The sequence below is a fragment of the Hypanus sabinus genome, chromosome 9, assembly GCF_030144855.1.
Source record: "Hypanus sabinus isolate sHypSab1 chromosome 9, sHypSab1.hap1, whole genome shotgun sequence".
NCBI lineage: Eukaryota > Metazoa > Chordata > Chondrichthyes > Myliobatiformes > Dasyatidae > Hypanus > Hypanus sabinus.
The window spans coordinates 45110461-45130501 of record NC_082714.1 but is presented as its reverse complement, the minus strand read 5'-3'; the positions used below and the strand labels follow the sequence as shown (position 1 = coordinate 45130501).

General features: G+C 39.5%; 1 protein-coding gene across 1 annotated transcript in view; it reads left to right on the top strand.

Moving 5' to 3' along the window:
* The window catches only part of pemt (phosphatidylethanolamine N-methyltransferase), a 128843-nt gene that overhangs the window by 60156 nt on the left and 48646 nt on the right, over positions 1-20041 (top strand). The window contains exon 4 of the mRNA XM_059979595.1: positions 10453-10598. Within this exon, the coding sequence (XP_059835578.1) occupies positions 10453-10598 (146 nt within the window). The remainder of the gene's footprint in view (positions 1-10452; positions 10599-20041) is intronic.

The window sequence follows — 20041 nt, the reverse complement described above, 5'->3', positions numbered from 1 at the left end:
ATCTCTATCAGGTTGCCCCCTCCCCATCCACCCAGAGCCTCCTGCACTCCATAAGAACCAAAATCCAGTTTATCTAGTCATTTCACATAACTGACCTGCTTTGTTTCAGAGTACGTCCTGGTGAATCTCTTGTACATCGCCTAGAGTGCCTTTGTGTCCTTCCTATTTTGTGCTAATCTGATCTATGTGTAGTACAGCAGATATGGTCAATTAACATTTAGAAAGTTGTACCATAATCTGCCTCAGCTAATAATGGTAAATATTTTATGTACCTTCTTAGCCACCTTATCTGCCACCTTTAGAGATCTTTGGATTTGTATGCTATTTTCCCTATGTTTCTCAATATTCACTGCTGCACAACCATTCATTGTGCAGACGTTGCATTTTGGATTTATTAGGTTACATTCCATCTGCTGTTGATTTTCCTGTAGGCTACAACTATCTGCCTCACTATAAACAACACTCATTTTCATGGCATCTGCAGACTAATTATATCTTGTACATTCATATCCAAATTGTTAATGTGTATAACAAACAGTGAGAGACCTAACACCAGTTTAGTACCAGCCCTGCTGAAGGGTTTTGTCCTGGAACGTTGACTGTACTTTTTTGCTATAGATGCTGCCTGGCCTGCTGAGTTCCTCCAGCATTTTGTGTCTGTTGCTTGGATTTCCAGCATCTGCAGATTTCCTCTTGTTTGTACCAATACAATACCTGTGGTACACTACTGCCCACAAACTTCCAATCACAAAACTAACCCTCTGCCTTCTGTTACTTATACTGATTTTGGATCCAGTCTATACAATGGTTGTATTATATCATCCTAAAGTGAGAAATAAATGTTTAATTGACTGGGATTGAGCATATGAATGTTACTTTAAGTGTTACGTATCTACTTATTTCCCTTTGCTGGATAAATAATGAAGATAAGATGTTCTGTTGTAGGTTTAGTTGTACTTTAGTTTCCTGTAGCCAGAAGAAAATCCTCACTTATGGACTCTTCATGTTTAAACAAAAAAACAAAATGGTATTTGTACTGTTAACTCCACATCGGCTTAACAATTTCTAAATTTGTTCCTGTTCCACCCACAGAGTGATATATTATAGCTGGGTCAAGATTTTTAATCATCTCAACAGCTTGATCCTGAAACCAGAGAGGAATTTCCAAGTAAGCTGCTCAAATCTGCTTGCATATGTGCCAAGGGGAAGAGGATTTTTGGGAGATTTCAGACCAATGAATTCTATTTAATAAACTGGATTTGTTATTAAACTCCAGAAATTGGCTAAATTAACAAAACTGCTGAAAGAATTTTGTTTACTAGATACATCTAACTAAAGTTAAATGTGCCGAACTGTTTCTTAAGAGGGTCCCAAAGAGATACTAATGACGCTGTTACGAACCCCGTAATTGGGTGTCTTACTAGCAAAGATAGGAGTATCCGTTGAAGTCTGATGACACTATTTTTAACAATATTAGTAAAAATACACAAAAATAATATCAATGCAAATATACAGATAATATACGTAATCAATACTAAACCTAAAAGTGCGGGTATAATAATAATAAGAAATAAGCTCTATCGATGTCTAGGGGATAATGAATTGTCTGATGGAAATATACAGTTCAGTTTATGCAGGCTGCGGTAGTTGTTGATCGCTGTGTTGCAATTGTTGGGGGTAGAGAGCGAGAGAGAGAAAGCAGTAACAGCTATTGACTTGCCGACTTTCCTTTTACAATCTTGATCCGTCGATGCATTGTTGTTGTGGCCATTCACATATGACCCCTCCGTCCTTTAGCTAGACCGTTCCATGGAGGACTCATCACCCAGGCAAGGGTGGACACACACACAAGCCCCCACCGGTCTTGTAGCGTCTCTGCTGGTGCGTCTGAGGGGTGTTCCCCAGACCTTACTTTTATCCCCACACACGGGGTCTCAGGTGTCAATCGGGTTGGGATGATGCAACCCATTAACCAGACCACTCTGGTTGCCCCCTGAGGGGTTTCAATGAATAGAACAGTACTCAATACACAATCTTTCTCCAACAGACAATAGCAGTAATCAGTGGTTCTGTTCTGCTTTTGTTAGGAGGAGACATTCCACTTTTGTGTATCTCTGCGCTGTGTCTCTCATTTCCTAGGTATCAGACCCGAAGTAGTAGCAGTTTTTGCAATTCTCAAAAAGTGGGGAGGGGGGGCGACTTTGCACCCTTCTGCCCATCAGAGTTGCACCTCATTCGTAACAACGCATACGGGAATATTTCTGCCATCATGCATCTTACAAGTGGTCTTCCAGAAAATAGAGGTAAAATAAAACTCACTTTGCCTTGAACAGTTATGAAAGATTGCATGTAGGCTACTATTTCCACTTATCCACATGGAGTGAATCATAATTATGCTTGGTACAATAATCAAAAGTTATAAACATTAATAATAATAATAATAGTTAGAAAGGTCTCCCCATGTGAATGAGACTATAAATTTACATTTGGATATAGGTCTCATTCTTATAAACCTTGATGTCTTTATGTGACCTCCATGTCAAAAAGAAATATAAATGTCAACATGGAATTCTTTCTCCTTTTTTATATTTTGTTTAGTTGAAACTCAGTGTTTCGTGTAACATTTGTAATGTGACTAATACACTCAAGAAACTAAATAAACACCAGGCTATTCCTATTGCTTTGCTCAGCATGATTCAGGTGTTTTTTTTTATTAAGACGAAGGAATACTAACAACAAAGCATTCAAAATGTATTTCAAGATTTGGTTGGTGATTTGTGAATTTTGTTCGAGCATATTTTCATTACCTGGTGAGCTGTAACTTGGGGATTGGTGGCGGTGTGGGGGGAGGTGAGCTCCTGTATAGTTCAGGCTCTGCACTGATTTGATTTTAAAGATTTAAAAAAATCGATTCCTTCTTGTGAGATGAATCCAGTGAGTACAGAGAGGTACCACAAATGTGAAAATCATAAGATCGCTCAGGGTTTATTAGGTTCCTGCAGGTTAAATTCCAGTTTATGCACAATATTAGGGGCAGCTTGCAGTATTCCCAGACATACTTCATACATCTTCATTGAGTAATCCTTCTTGCACAGCATCAGAAGGCTGAGCCCTTGTCATAGGTCCTCCTGCAAGAGGAACAGAAGAGAAGCAATAAGATTGTGGATAGCAGATCATAGAAGACATTGATCCTGGCAGCTAGAAATGAAGGGAGGCCTTCACTGGACAGGCAGACATGACCAGTTTATGATTTTCTGCAGGTTCTGCCCAAAGAGAGAGTGGTTGTAAGTGTGGAAGTGAGTGATATAGCTGGCTCATCGGTTACTTGGATTCATTTACCAGTGACCTGGTCTGTGGCTGTAAATGAAAGCTCCCTGACAGCAGCACACGGGTAGATGAAAAAGTGAAGAAGGCAGATGGAATACTAAACTTCATTAGGTGAGGCATTGAATTTAAGACCTAGGTTATTATTGCATGACTTTATAAAACATTGATTTAGTCACAGCTGAATTACTGTGTACATTTCTGATTGCTGCCCCTTAAAAGGGAAGTGAATGCACTAGTGAAGGTGGAGAGGAGATTCACCGTGACATTGCCTGGAATGGAGCATTTAGGTTATAAAGAGAAACTGGATAGTCTGGATTTGTTTACTATCGAATGCTGCTGGTGATGTACAGTAACATTTTGTGGGCAGCTCATAAAATTACTGGATATTCTATTAGCAACACATACAAAACACTGGAAGAACTCAGCAGGTCAGGCATCATCTTTGGAAAAGAATCAACAGACGATATTACGTGCCAAGACCCTTCTTCAGGATTGAGAATGAAGGAGGAAGATGCCGGAATAAAAAGATGGGGGGGAGAGGAAAGAAGCGTGGTGGAAGATGGTAGATGAGGCCAGGTGGGGTGACAGTCTTCTGACGGTGTGGAGGTAGATATGAGGAGGTGTCTGAGCATTGTCTCCTAGTCTGAGCAAGATAGAGGTCAGTTGTCAGAGACAGTTTTCTGATGGTGTGGAGTGGGGTCACCTTTGAGGGCTGATATTCTATTAGATATATATCTTCTGAATGACTATCATTGCAATCTGCAGCCTGTAATTTCCATTTCAGGTATGTGCTTTTGTGCTTGCCTAAACAAGCTAGCAATTTTACGAAGTCCTGAATTTGACCTTGAGAATGCAGGTGCAGCTGTCACTGGGGTGACTTTTTGTTATTTGCACATCAAACTTCAAGCCAGATTAAAGCATTGAGGCTTGAAGCAGGGAACAAACTGGTGTTTAGCTCCACTAGTCCGTGCCAATTCAAGTGCTAAGCTAGATTAAAGCATCGAGGCTGAAGAGTGGAAAGTGAATCGATGTTCAGCTGCACAATTCCGTGCTGATTAAAGCATTGAGCCAGATTAAAGCTGTGGGAACTGAGTGGTAAATGAACCAATGTTCTCCGTGGAAGCCAAGATATCCCACCTGAGCCCATCCCATTTGCCTGTGTTTGACTTGTCCTCCTCACTCCTACCAGGTACAGGAGTCTTGGGTCCTATGCCACCAGGTTCGGGAGCAGTTATTACCCTGCAACTATCTTGCTCCTGAACCAGTTTAACTCGGCAGCCTGTAAACTCAATTTTGGGGAATCTGCATTTGATGTTCTGTGTATTATTTGTTTTTTTAATTATTTGCACTATTTTTTTTCTGTCTGCAGCATCAAAGCTATTAGAGCAGCATTAATGCGCATCCTCTCCGCTTGACTGTCTTGACTTAGCTACTTCGCTCACCCTCTCCAATCTCATCCCCTAGGAGCATGCAGCACTCCACTTACTTCAGACTAAATTTGACCTTGTCATTCAGACAAGCTGGGCAAATAGGGTGCTATTGCTATCTGGAACTGACTTGCAGAGTCTCTGCAGTAAATAACACCAGGCCACATCTCCTAGGCTGTTCGATGTCAGGAGACCTTCCCTCTGTAGCCTCCAACCTCATGATGCCGCAACCCTACATTGCTTAATTATCTCTTGCCCAAGAGTAAAAAATGGGAGTGCCTTAGTAGGCCCATTGTTACTGCCTGCTCTTATTCCACTGGACTTATTTCTTCATACCTGAATTCTATCCATCTCCCTTTGTCTAGTTCCTTCCTACTTGCATTCCAGTCATTTCTTATGCCCTCCACCATTCTGATATCTACATCCCTGTTCCTAAACAACTTATCTGTATAGTCAATGTCCAGTATCAAGATGAAGCTTAAGCTGATGGACTCAAAACGCCCATCCTGGTAGAGTTGATGGAGTCCTCACACTCATTTTCTCTATTTCTTACCCTGCCCTCTCATCATAAAGAACAATGATAGAGTTCCTTCATCTTTCACCTACAGACTCTTCATCCAACAGCCACCTTTCGGCCAGCTCTTCTGTGATCCCACCACTAATCATCCCACATGTCTTCCCCTACCCCCACCTGTTTTCTGTATGAACTACTCTCTGCTGCTCCACTCATCTATTCCCACACACCCCTCCCAATCTCCTGGCATTTTCTCTGCGTCCATTGGAGGTGTTACATCTGTCCCTTCACGTCCTCCCTCACCACCATCCTGAAGACCTAAACAACCCTTCCAAGAACTACTTCCAAACAGGTTTACTGCATTTGTTGCTCATGATGTAACCGCCACATTTGAGCAGATTAGTTAACAATTTAGTAGAGCAACTAAACCCTCTGCAATAGCCATCTCAAGCTTCCAGTTGCATATCAATTCAACTCCACTTCCCGCTCCCACTCCAACCTGTCTGTCCTTGGACTTCTCGATTACTGTGGAGACGCCAAATATAAGTTGGAAGGACAGCACCTCACATTACACTTGTGCAGCTTACAACACAATGGAAAGAACATTACATTTTACAACTTCAGCTCACCCACACCTGTGTTCTCCCACACACAGTCTCCAGTCTACTTAATTATCTTCTCTTTTTGTTCATCTTTTCCAACCTCCTCCTCCACCTACTCATCATCCCCTCCTCATCTTGCCTCAATCACCTACCAGTCTCTATCCAGCTTTCCACTCCCACCCCTCTCAACCACCTCTCCCCAGCTTCCCACTTATGCTACTGTATACTTGTAATCTTTCCTCATCCTTCTCAATTTAGATGCAAATCTGAACCCAAAAATAACATGCTTCTTGACATGGAGTTCTTCCAGGGCTCTCTTTATGTTCTTCTTCCTGAGGAAGTGGCATCTCTTGCTTTATGGCCTGGCTGCCACTCACTAGTAGTGATCTCTCTTTCCATGTTCTCTGGATACCTCCTGCTGGTTTTCATTCAGTGTGGTTCTGGCTGGATCTGCCCTCCATGGAGCAAGGAATCTCCCAGCTTTTCCTTCAGCTCTTCAGGAAGATAATGTTACAGATTAATAACCATCAGGTTATTAGCCATTATTTTCATATCATTTTCTTTTCTGGTTCAGATTTCCAGTGTCTGCTGAATTTTGCTTTTTGGATGACCACAAGGATGGTTCTCCCTTGCTGAGGAACTCTTATCACCTACTGGATCTTTTATGGATCCTAAGCCTGAAAAGCCCTGCTGTGATTTTAGCCTGGAAAGTGATAGCAAATGGGCTGAATTCCATGCCTCAAATGAAGATACTGCAATGCACCTCTGTTTTTAGATGAGGATTATGCTCCAGACTGCTGTGTGAGTAGGTGTGGGTCAGCTGTGCAGTGCTGAGTTAGTTCAGGAGTGATTGATTTCTTGGACATCCGTGATTATTTGTAGACAACTTTAAAATGAGTAGAATTTGTGCATTCACTGGAGTTGGTTTTCTTCTCTTAGCAACAGACGTCAGACTTGATATTTCAAATCCACAGGAACAAGACACATACTGTCTAGAAGATTACCTAAAGCCCAAGAGACAATCTATATGATTGAAAGTTTAAGCTGAATACACAGATGATGCTTTAGAAAACAAATCAAGTTTTTGCTTTCTTTTGTATTGTGTTTTTTTTGCCCTAATTAGCTCTCTTTTGACATTTTTTTATTCTTGGTAGTGCATCATATTCCCATTTAACTCTAGTATCTCATGTTGTTTTAACAATGAGTTTCACCAATCATGAGTATTTCTGGTCCCCAGGATTATTTCCTATGGCTTATTTTGCAGTCATCACAGATAAAAGCTGGAGAAATAGTTTTTGTCTTTAATTCAGAAACCGTGAACCTGATTGTGGTGCATCTTCACTTGCCTTACCTGAACTTTGAACTGTTAGTGTGACTTGAGTTTTCTCGGTGTTAGTATTCATTTTGGATTTGTCAAAGCATTGTATATTAATGAAATGAACCAGAAGATTCTGAATTTTCAGAGACCTGAAATGGTCAGCAGAACTTGAATGATAAAATTTTGAATGAGCAAAATTTTCTCCGTGCTGTACTAAAATACACCTTAAAGGTAATACAGCAGGGTATCCACAGTTTTCATGCATGGTTCATTTTTAGTTTCTATTACCATTGTGTCAGCCTTCTTAATTATGTGCTAAATGACAAAGAAATGTTGGTGCGAGCTCATGCCAAAGAAGCTGGATGAAGATTATCCAACCATTGATAGTTATCCATATTTAGCACTTTTATGGACATGGGAATAGTTCGTTTTTAATAAATTGGGTCAGAAGGAATCATTCATGATTTGTTTTATGTTGTGAAATACTACATCTAGTACCAAGAAAATAATCTTTCCCATCAAATCAGAATATACTGAAAGCTCTCTGGAAATAATGCAGCATTTAAGAAGAATGCAAGCAATTTAATGGCAAATAACAGTGCAATATAGATAGAATAAGATAAGATAATGCAATAATAATAATACAATAAGATAGAAGCAATAGATGAGTGTAGAGGCGGTTAAAATTATTATACAAAATAATGAAGTAAAAAGGAATTGTAAACATCTGGCATAAAGGCTTTTGTGGCTCAGAAGCAGGAAAACTGGGTAGGTCACAGGAATGTTTATTTCCTAGTGACATTGTTGTTAAACCATGGTAAGGACAAAAATTTGTAAAGTGCCCTTGATGTGGGTACATCAGAGTCATTGCAAGTGAAGGACTGTGGAGTTTCACTGTGACAGGGCTCCAGGTATTGTAACATTCACATTCTATCCTCATTTTTATCCTGAAACTTCTTTGATTTTTAAAGCTGTCACATATGTCTTCAAGTTCTGCAGAAAGTTCATTGACCTGAACTGTTAATTATTTACCTCTCCTTCTTCCAGATAAATTCAGGATTTGCATTATCTAAAGTAGTGTGGTCTTTACTTCACACTGCATCTCTAGATTAATTGTTTTTGTTAATGCTTTCAGCCTTTGGCTAGAATTAACTAATCTTGGATAAATATTCTCCCTGCATCCAGACCTTCAGGCCATTAAGAACTTTGAAAGTTAAAATCAGATTTCTTTTCATTCTTCAAATTCCAGCAAATATAGGCCTGATCTCCACTCTCCTCTCCTATCAGATTCTTTCTTCTCTGGCCCATGACCTTTCCCACCCATCTAGCTTCATCTGTCACCTTCCAGCTAGACTCCTCCCCCGCCACACACACCTTTTAATTCAAGCGTATCACCCCTTCCCTTTCAGTCATGAAATGTTGGGTGTTTACTCTTTTCCATAGATGCTGCCTGACCTGCTAAGTTCCTCTAGTATTTTGTGTGTGTTGCTTTGGATTTCTCATTTTTCTCATTTTTCTAATTTCCTTAATCTCTCTTCATACAGTAACCCTGCCATCCCACTGACTAATTTTTTTTGTTGTATTTCCTCTGTAGCATGTATCTTTTTTATTAACTCTTGCTACTGTAACAAAATAATTCTCACTAAGGATTAATGAAGTAATTATTATTATTATTATTATTATGGATTCCAGTACTATAGTCTAGGTGCGATCTTATTGAGGCTCTCTTTAATGAAGATCAGGTTACCATTTGACTTTTTAAGTCCTTGTTGTAATTGTATCTTGGCTTTTCTTGAATTGTGTCCATTTATTTGGGTCTGTTTAAACAAAATATTACTGAAGCTCTCACTATTTCAAAAATGCTCTACTTTTCTGCTTTAGTTTTTTGTGTCTTAAAGAAATATATTTCTGTAATTTATCTATTGTAAATACTTCACAATTTTCCAGCTCCACTGCTAACACCAGCTCCAACTACAGTGTATCTCCCCTTTAAAAGTTAAACTTCAAACAGGTTTTCTGAAGCAAGTTGAAATGCTCTGAGCCATTCAAGATATTTTCCTCCTACTAATGGATTTTATTATCACTCATGAGAAAAATAGAAAAAACCTGGAGCTGACATAAATCTGAAATTTTTAAAAAGGGGAAAAAAGCTAGAAATGTTCAGTAGATCAAGCAGCTTCTGTGGAGAGTTAATGCTTCAGGTCAAAGATCACTCATCTGAATGAAAAGATCAGTGTCCAGAAACATTAATTCTGTGTTTCTCTTCACAGATGATACCTGACTTGCTGAGTATTTTAATCATCTTCTGGTTTTATACCAGACTCTAAATTGAACTGAAGGAATTGTTTCTGTACTGTATTACACTGGACACTGAAATCAGAATCGGGTTTAATATCACCAGCATATGTCGTGAAATTAGTTAACTTTGTGGCAGCAGTACAATACGTGATAAAATATTGAGGAAAAAACTGAACTACACTAAGTATATATGTATATTAAATAGGTAAATAAGTAATGCAAAGAAAAAGCAGTGGGGTAGTGGTCATGGGTTCAACGTCCATTTAGAAATCAGATGGCAGAGGGAAAGAAGCTGTTCCTGAATCGCTGAGTGTGTGCTTTCAGGCTTGTTGATGGTAACAATAAGAAAAGGCATGTGGGTGGTGGGGTCCTTAATGATGGATGCCACCTTTCTAAGGCAGCACTTCTTGAAGATGTCTTTGATATAAAGGAGGCTAGTACCCACTAGCCCACTGAGTCAGAACTCATGATATTGAATTGATTATCACTGCTTTATGTGAAGTACCTAAAAAAAAATAGATGTTGAACTCTACCTCTATAAGCTATTAAAAGTTTCATTCATTTTTGAAGTGAAACAAATTTAAGTCCTTTGCTTCCCAACCTTAATCTTATTGTTTCGTATCATTTTCTAAACTTACAATATGCACAGATTACTGATTAAGTATGCTGGTGTTATTTAAAAATCACTTTTATATTAATATATGTGATGGCATGTGTTGTTTTATATGATGCTGATTAATTCAAGTTTGAATTGTACTGCTAATTTCATCTAGCTGGCACTGCACTTCCCCAGAATTCATATGTAGAAAATGATTTTGTTATTTCAATTAATAATTGTGTGGCTTCTGATCTAATCTTGTAGTTGGTAAAAGAATTCAAACTAAAAAGAAAATAGTGTCCAAGCAACAAAGCCGCTTCATTTTAAATTTATCATTTAACAAATGGCTTTTATATCTTTCCCCTTAGTTTCACGGAAGCAATGAAGATTCAGCCAAAGCTTCAACTTCTTGACAATCCTGCAGCTTTTTACGTGGGCTTTGGCTTTTTATTAATAGGCACCCTCTTTGTCCTGAGCAGCTTCTTTGCACTAGGATTCATTGGGACATTTTTAGGTGAGACAATTACATTTTCCTATTGCTGTGTTAATAGCCAAGCATACAGGGATTCAAAATTAAGTTTAACTTCTCTGACTTAAACTTGCCTCACTTTTTACAGGTCGATTGGTATAATTGATATAAACTCTATTATAAGTTCTGAGTTAAGATTTTTCTGTGTATGTCAATAGAGTTTATTATTTATTCCATTACTTTATTTATCAGTATTTATCTGCCCTTGAGTCAGTGCACTGTAGTGGTTCAGCTATTGGCCAGGAATTGGCACATAACCTGATCTGCTGCTTTTGTGTGCCAGTGATGGACTGTAGCATTTTAAAGTATGGCTTACCTTATATAGAGATAGATCTAGACATTGCTGCAGAGTTGCCCATGATCATGTGTCGTGGTGACACTTGCATCTGAGACACTGAAGAGTGGTCACGAATACAAGGTAGTGTTGTTGGAAATATAGCCTAACATGGAATCAGTATTTTTTGGAATAAAGAAACTGGTGAGACAGCTGTGGTTTACCTTTGTTCTTAATCAACGTTGTGTCTTGTGATTATTTGAAGAAGTCAAATGAATGCTACATTTTTTGCCTAGATGTCCAAAGTGACATCCTCCAAATGTATATACACATCATTAGCACCTAATGGAGAAAACTCAGCCTTTAAATGTTTGCCTCTGAACTGACACTGATTACTAATATTAGTGCTAAATTTCAGAAAATACCTTTTTTCCATGGCACAATGGAGGATGAGAGGTGACCGGATACAGGTGTGTAAGATGATGGGAGGCATTGATCGTGTGGATAGTCAGAGACTTTTTCCCAGGGCTGAACTGGCTAGCACAAGAGAGCACAATTTTAAGGAGCTTGGAAGTAGGTACAAAAGAGATGTTGGGGTAAGTTTATTATGCAGAGAGTGCTGAGTGTGTGGTGTGGGCTGCCAGCGTCGGTGGTGGAGGCGGATACGAAGGGTCTTTTAAGAGACTCTTGGACAGGTACATGGAGCTCAGAAAAATAGAGGGTTACGGGTAACCCTAGGTAATTTCTAAGGTAAGGACATGTTCAGCACAATTTTGTGGGCTGAAGGACCTGTATTGTGCTGTAGGTTTTCTATGTTTCTATTACACACTGTGCCGTATTTCTATTTGTTTTAAAGAAGATAATCGTTAAGAGTGATAGACAGATCCAGTAAGTGGGAAATGTTGTAAAGAAGAAGCTAAATAAATAGTAAAATGCCAGAAGAATAAAGTGGGTTAAGCTGCATCAATGGAGATAAATGGATGATTGATGCTTTGAATCAAGATTCCATCAGGACAATGCCTCAGGCTGAAAAAACAAACATGCCTTTGCATCTGAAAATGCTGCTTGACCCACCAAGTTTTTTCTGCTTTAATTTTTAGCATTTACAATCTTGTACATCTCCAGACCAAAAGAAATTGCTGTAGAAACTTTGATCCGTAAAATATAGTTGTTTCGTTGGGTCTGAAATTTTCCCTCCTCTATTCCTTTCCTGAATGCACCATCCTCTTGCAGGCGTCAGCTTCCCAGCAGTTCCTAGTCAAAATGCCTAACAACGTTCACTTCTCAGCTGAGGCAATGAGTGTTGGTAGATCATTCAAATATTTGAGATCTTGGAGCAGATTGTGATCTTTTCTTGCCCATTGTTGGCTCATTTACTCTTCTATGTACGGTATTTGAAACTTATAAGGGGTGATTTTATGTTAGTCATCCAAAACTGGTGTATAGTGAAAATCGGCTGGTTGATTTACAGTTGTGACCCCAACGTCTATAATAATGTTTTGTGTGAAAACTACTAAGACCACTGAAGTTGGTTGTCCCTCCTTAAATTTGCCTGTTGATGCCATCAGGCCCCAACTGCTGTTTTAACAAGTATAATATTAATCTGAATCCAGGTGGGAAAGGATTCAACATGTGAAGAGCACCAAATAATTGTTTTTCTCCTTGTTTACTTCTGCTTCCCTGGATTCCTAGAAAGATAAACAACTTGCTCCAGCATCTTTGAAAAGCCCATTCTACAACTTCAACTACCCTTCCTTCAATTGTATATTTTGGCCTTTTTCAACTTCACTATCACTTCTTTTGAGCAAGTAAATGAGCAGCAAAGTATCAACACTAAATTGAATTGTTGCAAGAATTAGAGTGCAGTGTTGCAAATATTAAGGAACAAAATTGATAATTTTCCCAATTTTTTCTTGTCTCTCTTTTGATCTCACCCTTCTTCAATTTTGTTTTATATTTTCATTTCTTTCCAAAGTTCACCTCTGGGGCTCTTTTTACAGAGTAGTGTGCTTTTACGCATACTTGCATATAATTGTAAGCAGTCGATATTGATGCAGCCCTGTTTCTCAGTACGGCTGCTGGTTCCTTGGCCGTTGCAGTTTGTGGGTAGCTTGCTTAATTGTGGAGTCTAGAGGTCAATTAGCCCTAAATGAAAGGCCTTCAATATTGGTGATTTTGTCATTAAAAGAACATAAGAAATGGAAGCAGGGGTAGACCATCGGGCCAGTTAAGCCTGCTTCGCCATTCAATAAGATTATGGCTGATCTGGCCATGGACTTATCTCCAACTACCTATCATTTTCCCCATAATCTTTAATTCCCCTTCTATACAAAAATCTATCCAACCTTGTCTTAAATATATTTATTGAGGTAGTCTCCACTGCTTCATTGGGCAGAAAATTCCACAGATTCACCACTCTCTGGGGAAAGTAGTTCCTCCCCATCTCCGTCCTATATCTACTCCCCGAACCTTGAGGCTATGTCCCCTAGTTCTAGTCTCGCCTACCAGTGGAAACAACTTTCCTGCCTCTATCTTATTTATCCCTTCCATAATTTTACATGTTTCTATAAAGACCTCCTCTCATTCTTCTGAATTCCAGTGACTACAGTCCCAAATGACTCAATCTCTCCTCATAGTCTAACCTCCTCATCTCTGGAATCAACTTAGTGAGCCTCCTCTGCACCACCTCCAAAGTCAGTATATCTTTCCTCAAGTATGGAGACCAGAACTGCACACAGTACTCCCGGTGCAGCCTCACCAGTACTCTGTACAGTGGCAGCATAACTTCCCTGCTCTTAAGTTCAATCCCTCTGCCAATGAAGGCCAACATTCCATCTGCCTTCTTGATAGCCTGGTGCACTTGTAAACCAACGTTTTGTGATTCATGCACAAGCACTCCCAAGTCCCTCTGCACAGCAGCAGGCTGCAATTTTTTTCCCATTTAAGTAATAATCTGCTCTTTCATTTTTCCTTCCGAAGTGGATGACCTTGTATTTGCCAATATTATACACCTTAGAATGTGATGCTGCAGTACAAAATAAATAATTGCTGTCTTAATATTTCCTTAACACTGCAGAATATTGAGGATGCAACAAAATATATCAAGGATGATGTCCTCTAGCCGCAGATACTTGAGGATTTAGCAAGTGTTTTACTTGCATCACAAGTCAGAGCTAAGGACTGCATATAATTCCAACTGAGAAAAATGTGATCCAAGTTCTCCTGTAGTACAGCTTTGATGCAGAAATTTTGTAGGAGTTGCTCATAACAGGGAGACATTAGACAAATTTCACAATTGATGTCAGTGAGTGGGATAATGACGGTGCTGCAATAGTTAAGGCCTAGTGCGTGGAGTGGGCGTTTGCTCCATGCCGTGGCTGAACACCCCTCTTTGTAACTGGATCTTGGACATCTTGACAGAAAGACCCCAGTAGGTCTGAGTTGGCAGCACCATCTCAAACTCCATCACTGGTGTCCCCCAGGGCTGTTTGCTCAGCCCACTGCTGTTCACATTGCCAGATCCAGCTCAAACTGCATCATCAAGTTCACTGATGATGTAACAGTGGTCGGCCTCATCAGCAACAATGATGAGTTGGCATACAGAGAGAGGTAGAGAGGCTTGTCAAATGGTGAGAGAACAGCATCTTAAGCCAAGACATTGACAAGACAAAGGAGATGACTGTGGACTTCGGGAAGGCACTGGTTGACCACTCTTCATTGCACATCAATACCTCTGCTGTGTGAAGAGTGAAGTGAAGGATGTGGAAGTCATAGAAAGAGTACAGAGGAGATTTACAAGGATATTGCCTGAATGAGGGAGCATGCATTATGAGAATGGGTTGAGTGAACTTGGCCTTTTCTCCTTGGAGTGACGGAGGATGAGCAGTGACCTGATAGAGGTGTATAAGATGATGAGAGGCATTGATCATGTGGATAGTCAGAGGCTTTTTCCCAGGGCTGAAATGGCTGCCACAAGAGGGTACAGGTTTAAGGTTCTGGGGAATAGGTACAGATGAGATGTCAAGGGTAATTTTTTACCCAGAGAGTGGTGAGTGCATGGAATGGGCTGCCGGCAATGGTGGAGGAGGATACGATAGGGTCTTTTAAGAGAGTTTTGGATAGGTACATGGAGCTTAGAAAAATAGAGGGCTATGGGTAACCCTGGTAATTTCTAAGGTAGGGACATGTTTGGCACAACTTTGTGGGCTGAAGGGCCTGTATTGTGCTGTAGGTTTTCTATGTTTCTATGAACTCAGCATGTCAGGCAGCATCTAGGAAAAGAAATATACATTTGACATTTCAGGCTGAGACCTTTCTTCAGGAATAGAAAGGAAGGGGGAAGAAGCCAGAATAGACACATGAGGAGAAGAGAAAGGATAAGAGAGGAGCCAGAACATGTAATGGAAAAGGATAGAAAGGGAAGGGGGAGAAATTACCCTAAGTTAGAGAAACCAGTGTTCATGCTGTCAGTTTAGTAGGTACCAGATGGATATGAGGTGTTGCTCTTCCAAGCTGAGAGTGGCCTTATTATGGCAGTCAAGAAGGCCACATTCTGATATGTCAGAATGGGGATTAGAATTAAAATAGGAAATCCTGCTTGTTGAGGACAGAGCAATTTACTCTGGGTTAAGTTGATCTTCAGAGCTGAAGCTCTGATCTCCAGTTGGCATAGAGCAGATATTGATTTAATTTGACTTTTTTTTTATTTTATGGTTTAGGATCCCTAATAAGTCCAGGCATTCATTGTTCATCCTTAGTTAGACTTAAAAAGAATTAGCTTCCTGAACTAGAGCAACAAAGCCACCATACCGCTGACCTTTTTCTTCCGTTGAACTTGTTTTGGTATGTATCTCTGACTAATAGTATTTATACACAGTTACCTGTCATGTTGCTCCTGATTTCACAGCCTCCAGCTGATGTACAGCAAATGCAGAAGAGACAGCATGCAGCATTGTTAGAATGAACGGTTCCCTGCAGTGCACAGCAGTGCTTGGCTGACGAGAAAGAAACCACAAGTGAGACCACAGTCATAGTATATTGTATTAACAGCACAGATATGGGACATTAGCCACTATGCTGATAATTACAATCCACATGAGTTCTCACTAACTTCACTTCATCTAAACCCTGCCACCATATCCTCCTGTATCTTTTCCTGTCTTCTACTAACTTGGCTGCTCTTTAAATAGACTGATGAAAATAAAAATTGAATGGTGAATGTTATTTTTTGTGTGACATTAAAATGCACTTTAATTTGGATCCTGCAGATTTGTAGAATGTGAAGGAATGAACCATATCCTCCAAATAAAAGTGTGATGCTCAATTCTTCATCCCTCTATCCCATGTCTAACCTGGCTGCATTCATTTTCCGACCTCCCTGCTTTTATTATTTTCCCCTGTTGAATATGGCAGATTTCTCACATCTTACAGCAAACATATTTCTGAATTGTAGTTGTGCACTGAAAGCACAATAGTCATGTATATGTGGCAGTGTTTCATAAACACAAATGAAATGAAGGATCAGCTTGTGCTCAAACCCTTAATGAAAGTATCACCGTAAACTCAATTGTGACTGGAAAGCAAATTTTGAAAAATGACAGTAATCCAAAATCATCCCAAACCAAGAGCTATGTTTTGGTGTTACCTGAGTGAATTTTATTTAAGTTCAGATCCCAAAGTCCAATTACGTCCTTTGTTAATTTGGCCTGCATTCAGTGAGACATACACATGAATATGGGCTGCCATACGTACATAACAACATTGCTTTGATGTCACTTGCAGAAGGTTTATTGTCACAATTAAGACTTGTTGCCCACAGCAAAGCAAATCTTGACTGGTGAAACATTTTGTTTAGTGATTTCCATTAAATGGTGAAAGGGTTTTAATTCCATATACTTTTACTGTGATATAAAAAGATATTGTATATTTTTGTTTGACATTTTCTGGCTAGCTGCTTGCGACTAGTGGTGTTCCACAAGGCTTTGTGTTGGAGCTAATTATTTTTACGTTATATGTCAGTGATTTGAATGATGGAATTGATGGCTTTGTTGCAAAGTTTGCAGATGACACAAAGATAAGTAGAGCGGCAGGTAGTTTTGAGGAAGTACACAGGCTACAGAAGGACTTGGATTAGGAGAATGGGCACATTGGTAGAAGAAATCAAAGGGTTGACTATTTTCTGAATGGAGAGAAAATACAAAATGAAGCACAAAGGGACTTGGGAGTTCTTGTGCATAATTCCTTAAAGGTTAATTTGCAGGTTGAGTGTATAAGGAAGGTAAATTCGATGGTAGCATTCAATTCAAGAGGACTGAAATGTAAAAGCAAGGGTGTAATGTTGAGACTTTATAAAGCACTGGAGAGGCCTCACTAGGAGTATTGCAAGCAGTTTTAGATCCCTTATCTTAAAAAGGATGTGCTGAAACTGCCTGTATTCGCTGGAATTCAGAAGAATGAGGGGTGACCTCACTGAAACCTATCGAATAGTGAAAGGCCTTTTGATAGTGGATGTGGAGAGGATGTTTTCAATGGTGGGAGAGTCTTAAGACCAGAGAACACAGTCTCAGAATAGAGGGGTGTTCTTTTAGAACAGAGATGAGGAATTTATTTAGCCAGAGAGTGGTGAATCTGTGGAATTTGTTGCCACAGGCTGCTATGGAGATCAAGCCTTTATTATTATTTAAGGCAGAGGTTGATGGATTCTTGATTGGTCAGGGCGTGAAGGGATATGGAGAGATGGCGGGAGATTGGGGCCGAGATGAAAATTGGATCAGTCATGATGAAATGGCAGAGCAAACTTGATGGGGCAAATGGCCTGATTCTGCTCCTATACCTTAAGATCTTATCATCTTATTTTACTTGGGCCTCTCTCAAACCATTATTTTGCCCCAATATTAGTAAAGTTGTATAAATACTGAAATTGGTCTAATTTGGATAAATGAACGCATCAAGTTTTGTGCCAGTAACGTTAAGGAAAGTGGGGTCAATCTCTCCTAGAAAATCTTTTTTTGCTCTACAGGATTGAAAGATTTGACTGCAATTAGAATAAGTATTTTAGTGGAAAACGAAAGTTATTTCAGGTCAGTGCCTTCTCACCAGAATAGGCAGTCATGAAATTTACATGCTTTTATTTGTAGGGAAGGGTGGAGAGAAAAATTGCAAGTATCTGAAACATTTTGGACCTAGAGAAACTCACTAATACAGACAGTTCTGGCTACAAAACTACAAATCTGCACAATATGATGCAAATATGACCTTACAATTGAAAGTATGTTAGTTACAACAGTATCCCTCAAAACTTGCAAGAAATCTGTATACCTTTTTTTAAAGAAACCTGGTGTACTGAACCATTCATTGTAAATAATAAGGTTAAGTATGGTGACACTCTTTCTGTTGATTGTCATTTGGTATTGTGAATGCAGAGCAACACATAATTGACTTAAAACTCCACAGAATGCATCAGCCCAAGAATAAGACAGCACGCCACATACTACACTACCTTGGTTGACATTGTTTAAAAGCTTCCAGGCTCCAGTGCTGCTTGAGTGAGTGCTAATTAGGTCCCACCTTTTGAGCTGTCAGTGAGTGAAGTGACAAGGATTTCAGATTACTATGGAAACAGCAGAGTAATAGAACAAGGTGACATAAAGATAATCATAAAAATTATAGGCCATCCATAAGAGTTGACTGATATGGCTTGAATATAACCATTCATCCTGTTGTTCAGAATACAATTAAAATGCATTGTTTGAGATCGCTCGATGCCTTGAGTATTTAAGCCCTACTTGACCAGAGAACTTTGTTTTAATTTCTCAATAACATCAGCCTAATATCTAGACTCTGGAAAGGCTTTTAATGACTACAGAATGTCTTGGCACTTTGAACTCATGACCTTCTGACAGCTTTATTAGCCCTGAAGCCTGTAAGGTCAATGAGAAACAATTGCATGAATCCAGGCCTGCAAGTGAGCCAACTAATTTGACCCAATCTATACTAATGTTAGGTCTGTAGAAAAATAAATAACTTTTTTTGGAGTGGACATAATACCATTGAGAATTCCTTTCTTTTTTATACAGCAGAGGTAATCTGCTGACCTTGCAGGAGCTGTCTTGAATGGGATAACAGAGACAGACTAGAATCAGTGTATCAGAAACAGGTTTATTATCCCTGGCAAATGTCATGCAATTTGTTGTTTTGTGGCAGCAGTACATTGCCTAACTGTATCAGTCTGTACCATGCCTTTGGGTTCATCAGGTGCATGGAGAAGGGGGAGCTTGCTACATGGGCAAAAGATTTGCCCTCCATTTTTTACTGCCCTGGCTTGCATATCTAGACCAACGGAGGCCTCAGACAGAGACAATACACAATCTTAGAAGTACACTAAATTACAATAAGAAATGTGTATAAAAATTAAAATTAAGTAGTTGCAAAAAAAGTGAGGTAGTGTACATGGGTTCATTGTCCATTCAGAAATAAGACCATAAGACATTGGAGTAGGTCATTCAGCCCATCATGTCTGCTCCGCGATTCCATAATGGATGATCCTGATCCCACTCAACTCCATACACCTGCCTTCTCACTATAATCTTTGATGCCCCGACCAATCAGGAAACTGTCAATTTTGGCTTTAAATATACCCATGGTCCTGGCCTTCACAGTAGTTTATGGCTGAGCATTCCGTAGATTCAATACTCTCTGCCTAAAAATATTCCTCCTTACTTCTGTTCTAAAGGAATGCCCCCGCACTAGCAGTGCCCACTAGTTCTGGACAACCCCACCATAGAAAACACCCTCTCCACATGCACTTTATCTAGTCCTTTCAACATTCAGTAGCTTTCAATGAGATCACCCTACATTCTTTTAAATTCCAATCAGTACAGGCCCAAAGCTTCCAAACACTCCTAATACATTAACCTCTTCATTCCTCATGAACCTCTTCTGGACTCTCTCCAATGACAATATATCCTTTTGTAATATATTTTTATTGAAGGAATGACACAATACAGAATACATAATGGATTACATTTTCCTCCATTTTGCTTTTATATCTTACCCCTAAATAAACCTTTCTGAGATATGGAGCCCAAAACTGTTGACAGTACTCCCAAGTGCTGCGTGACTAGTGTCTTATAAAGGCTCAGTATTTTGTCCTTGT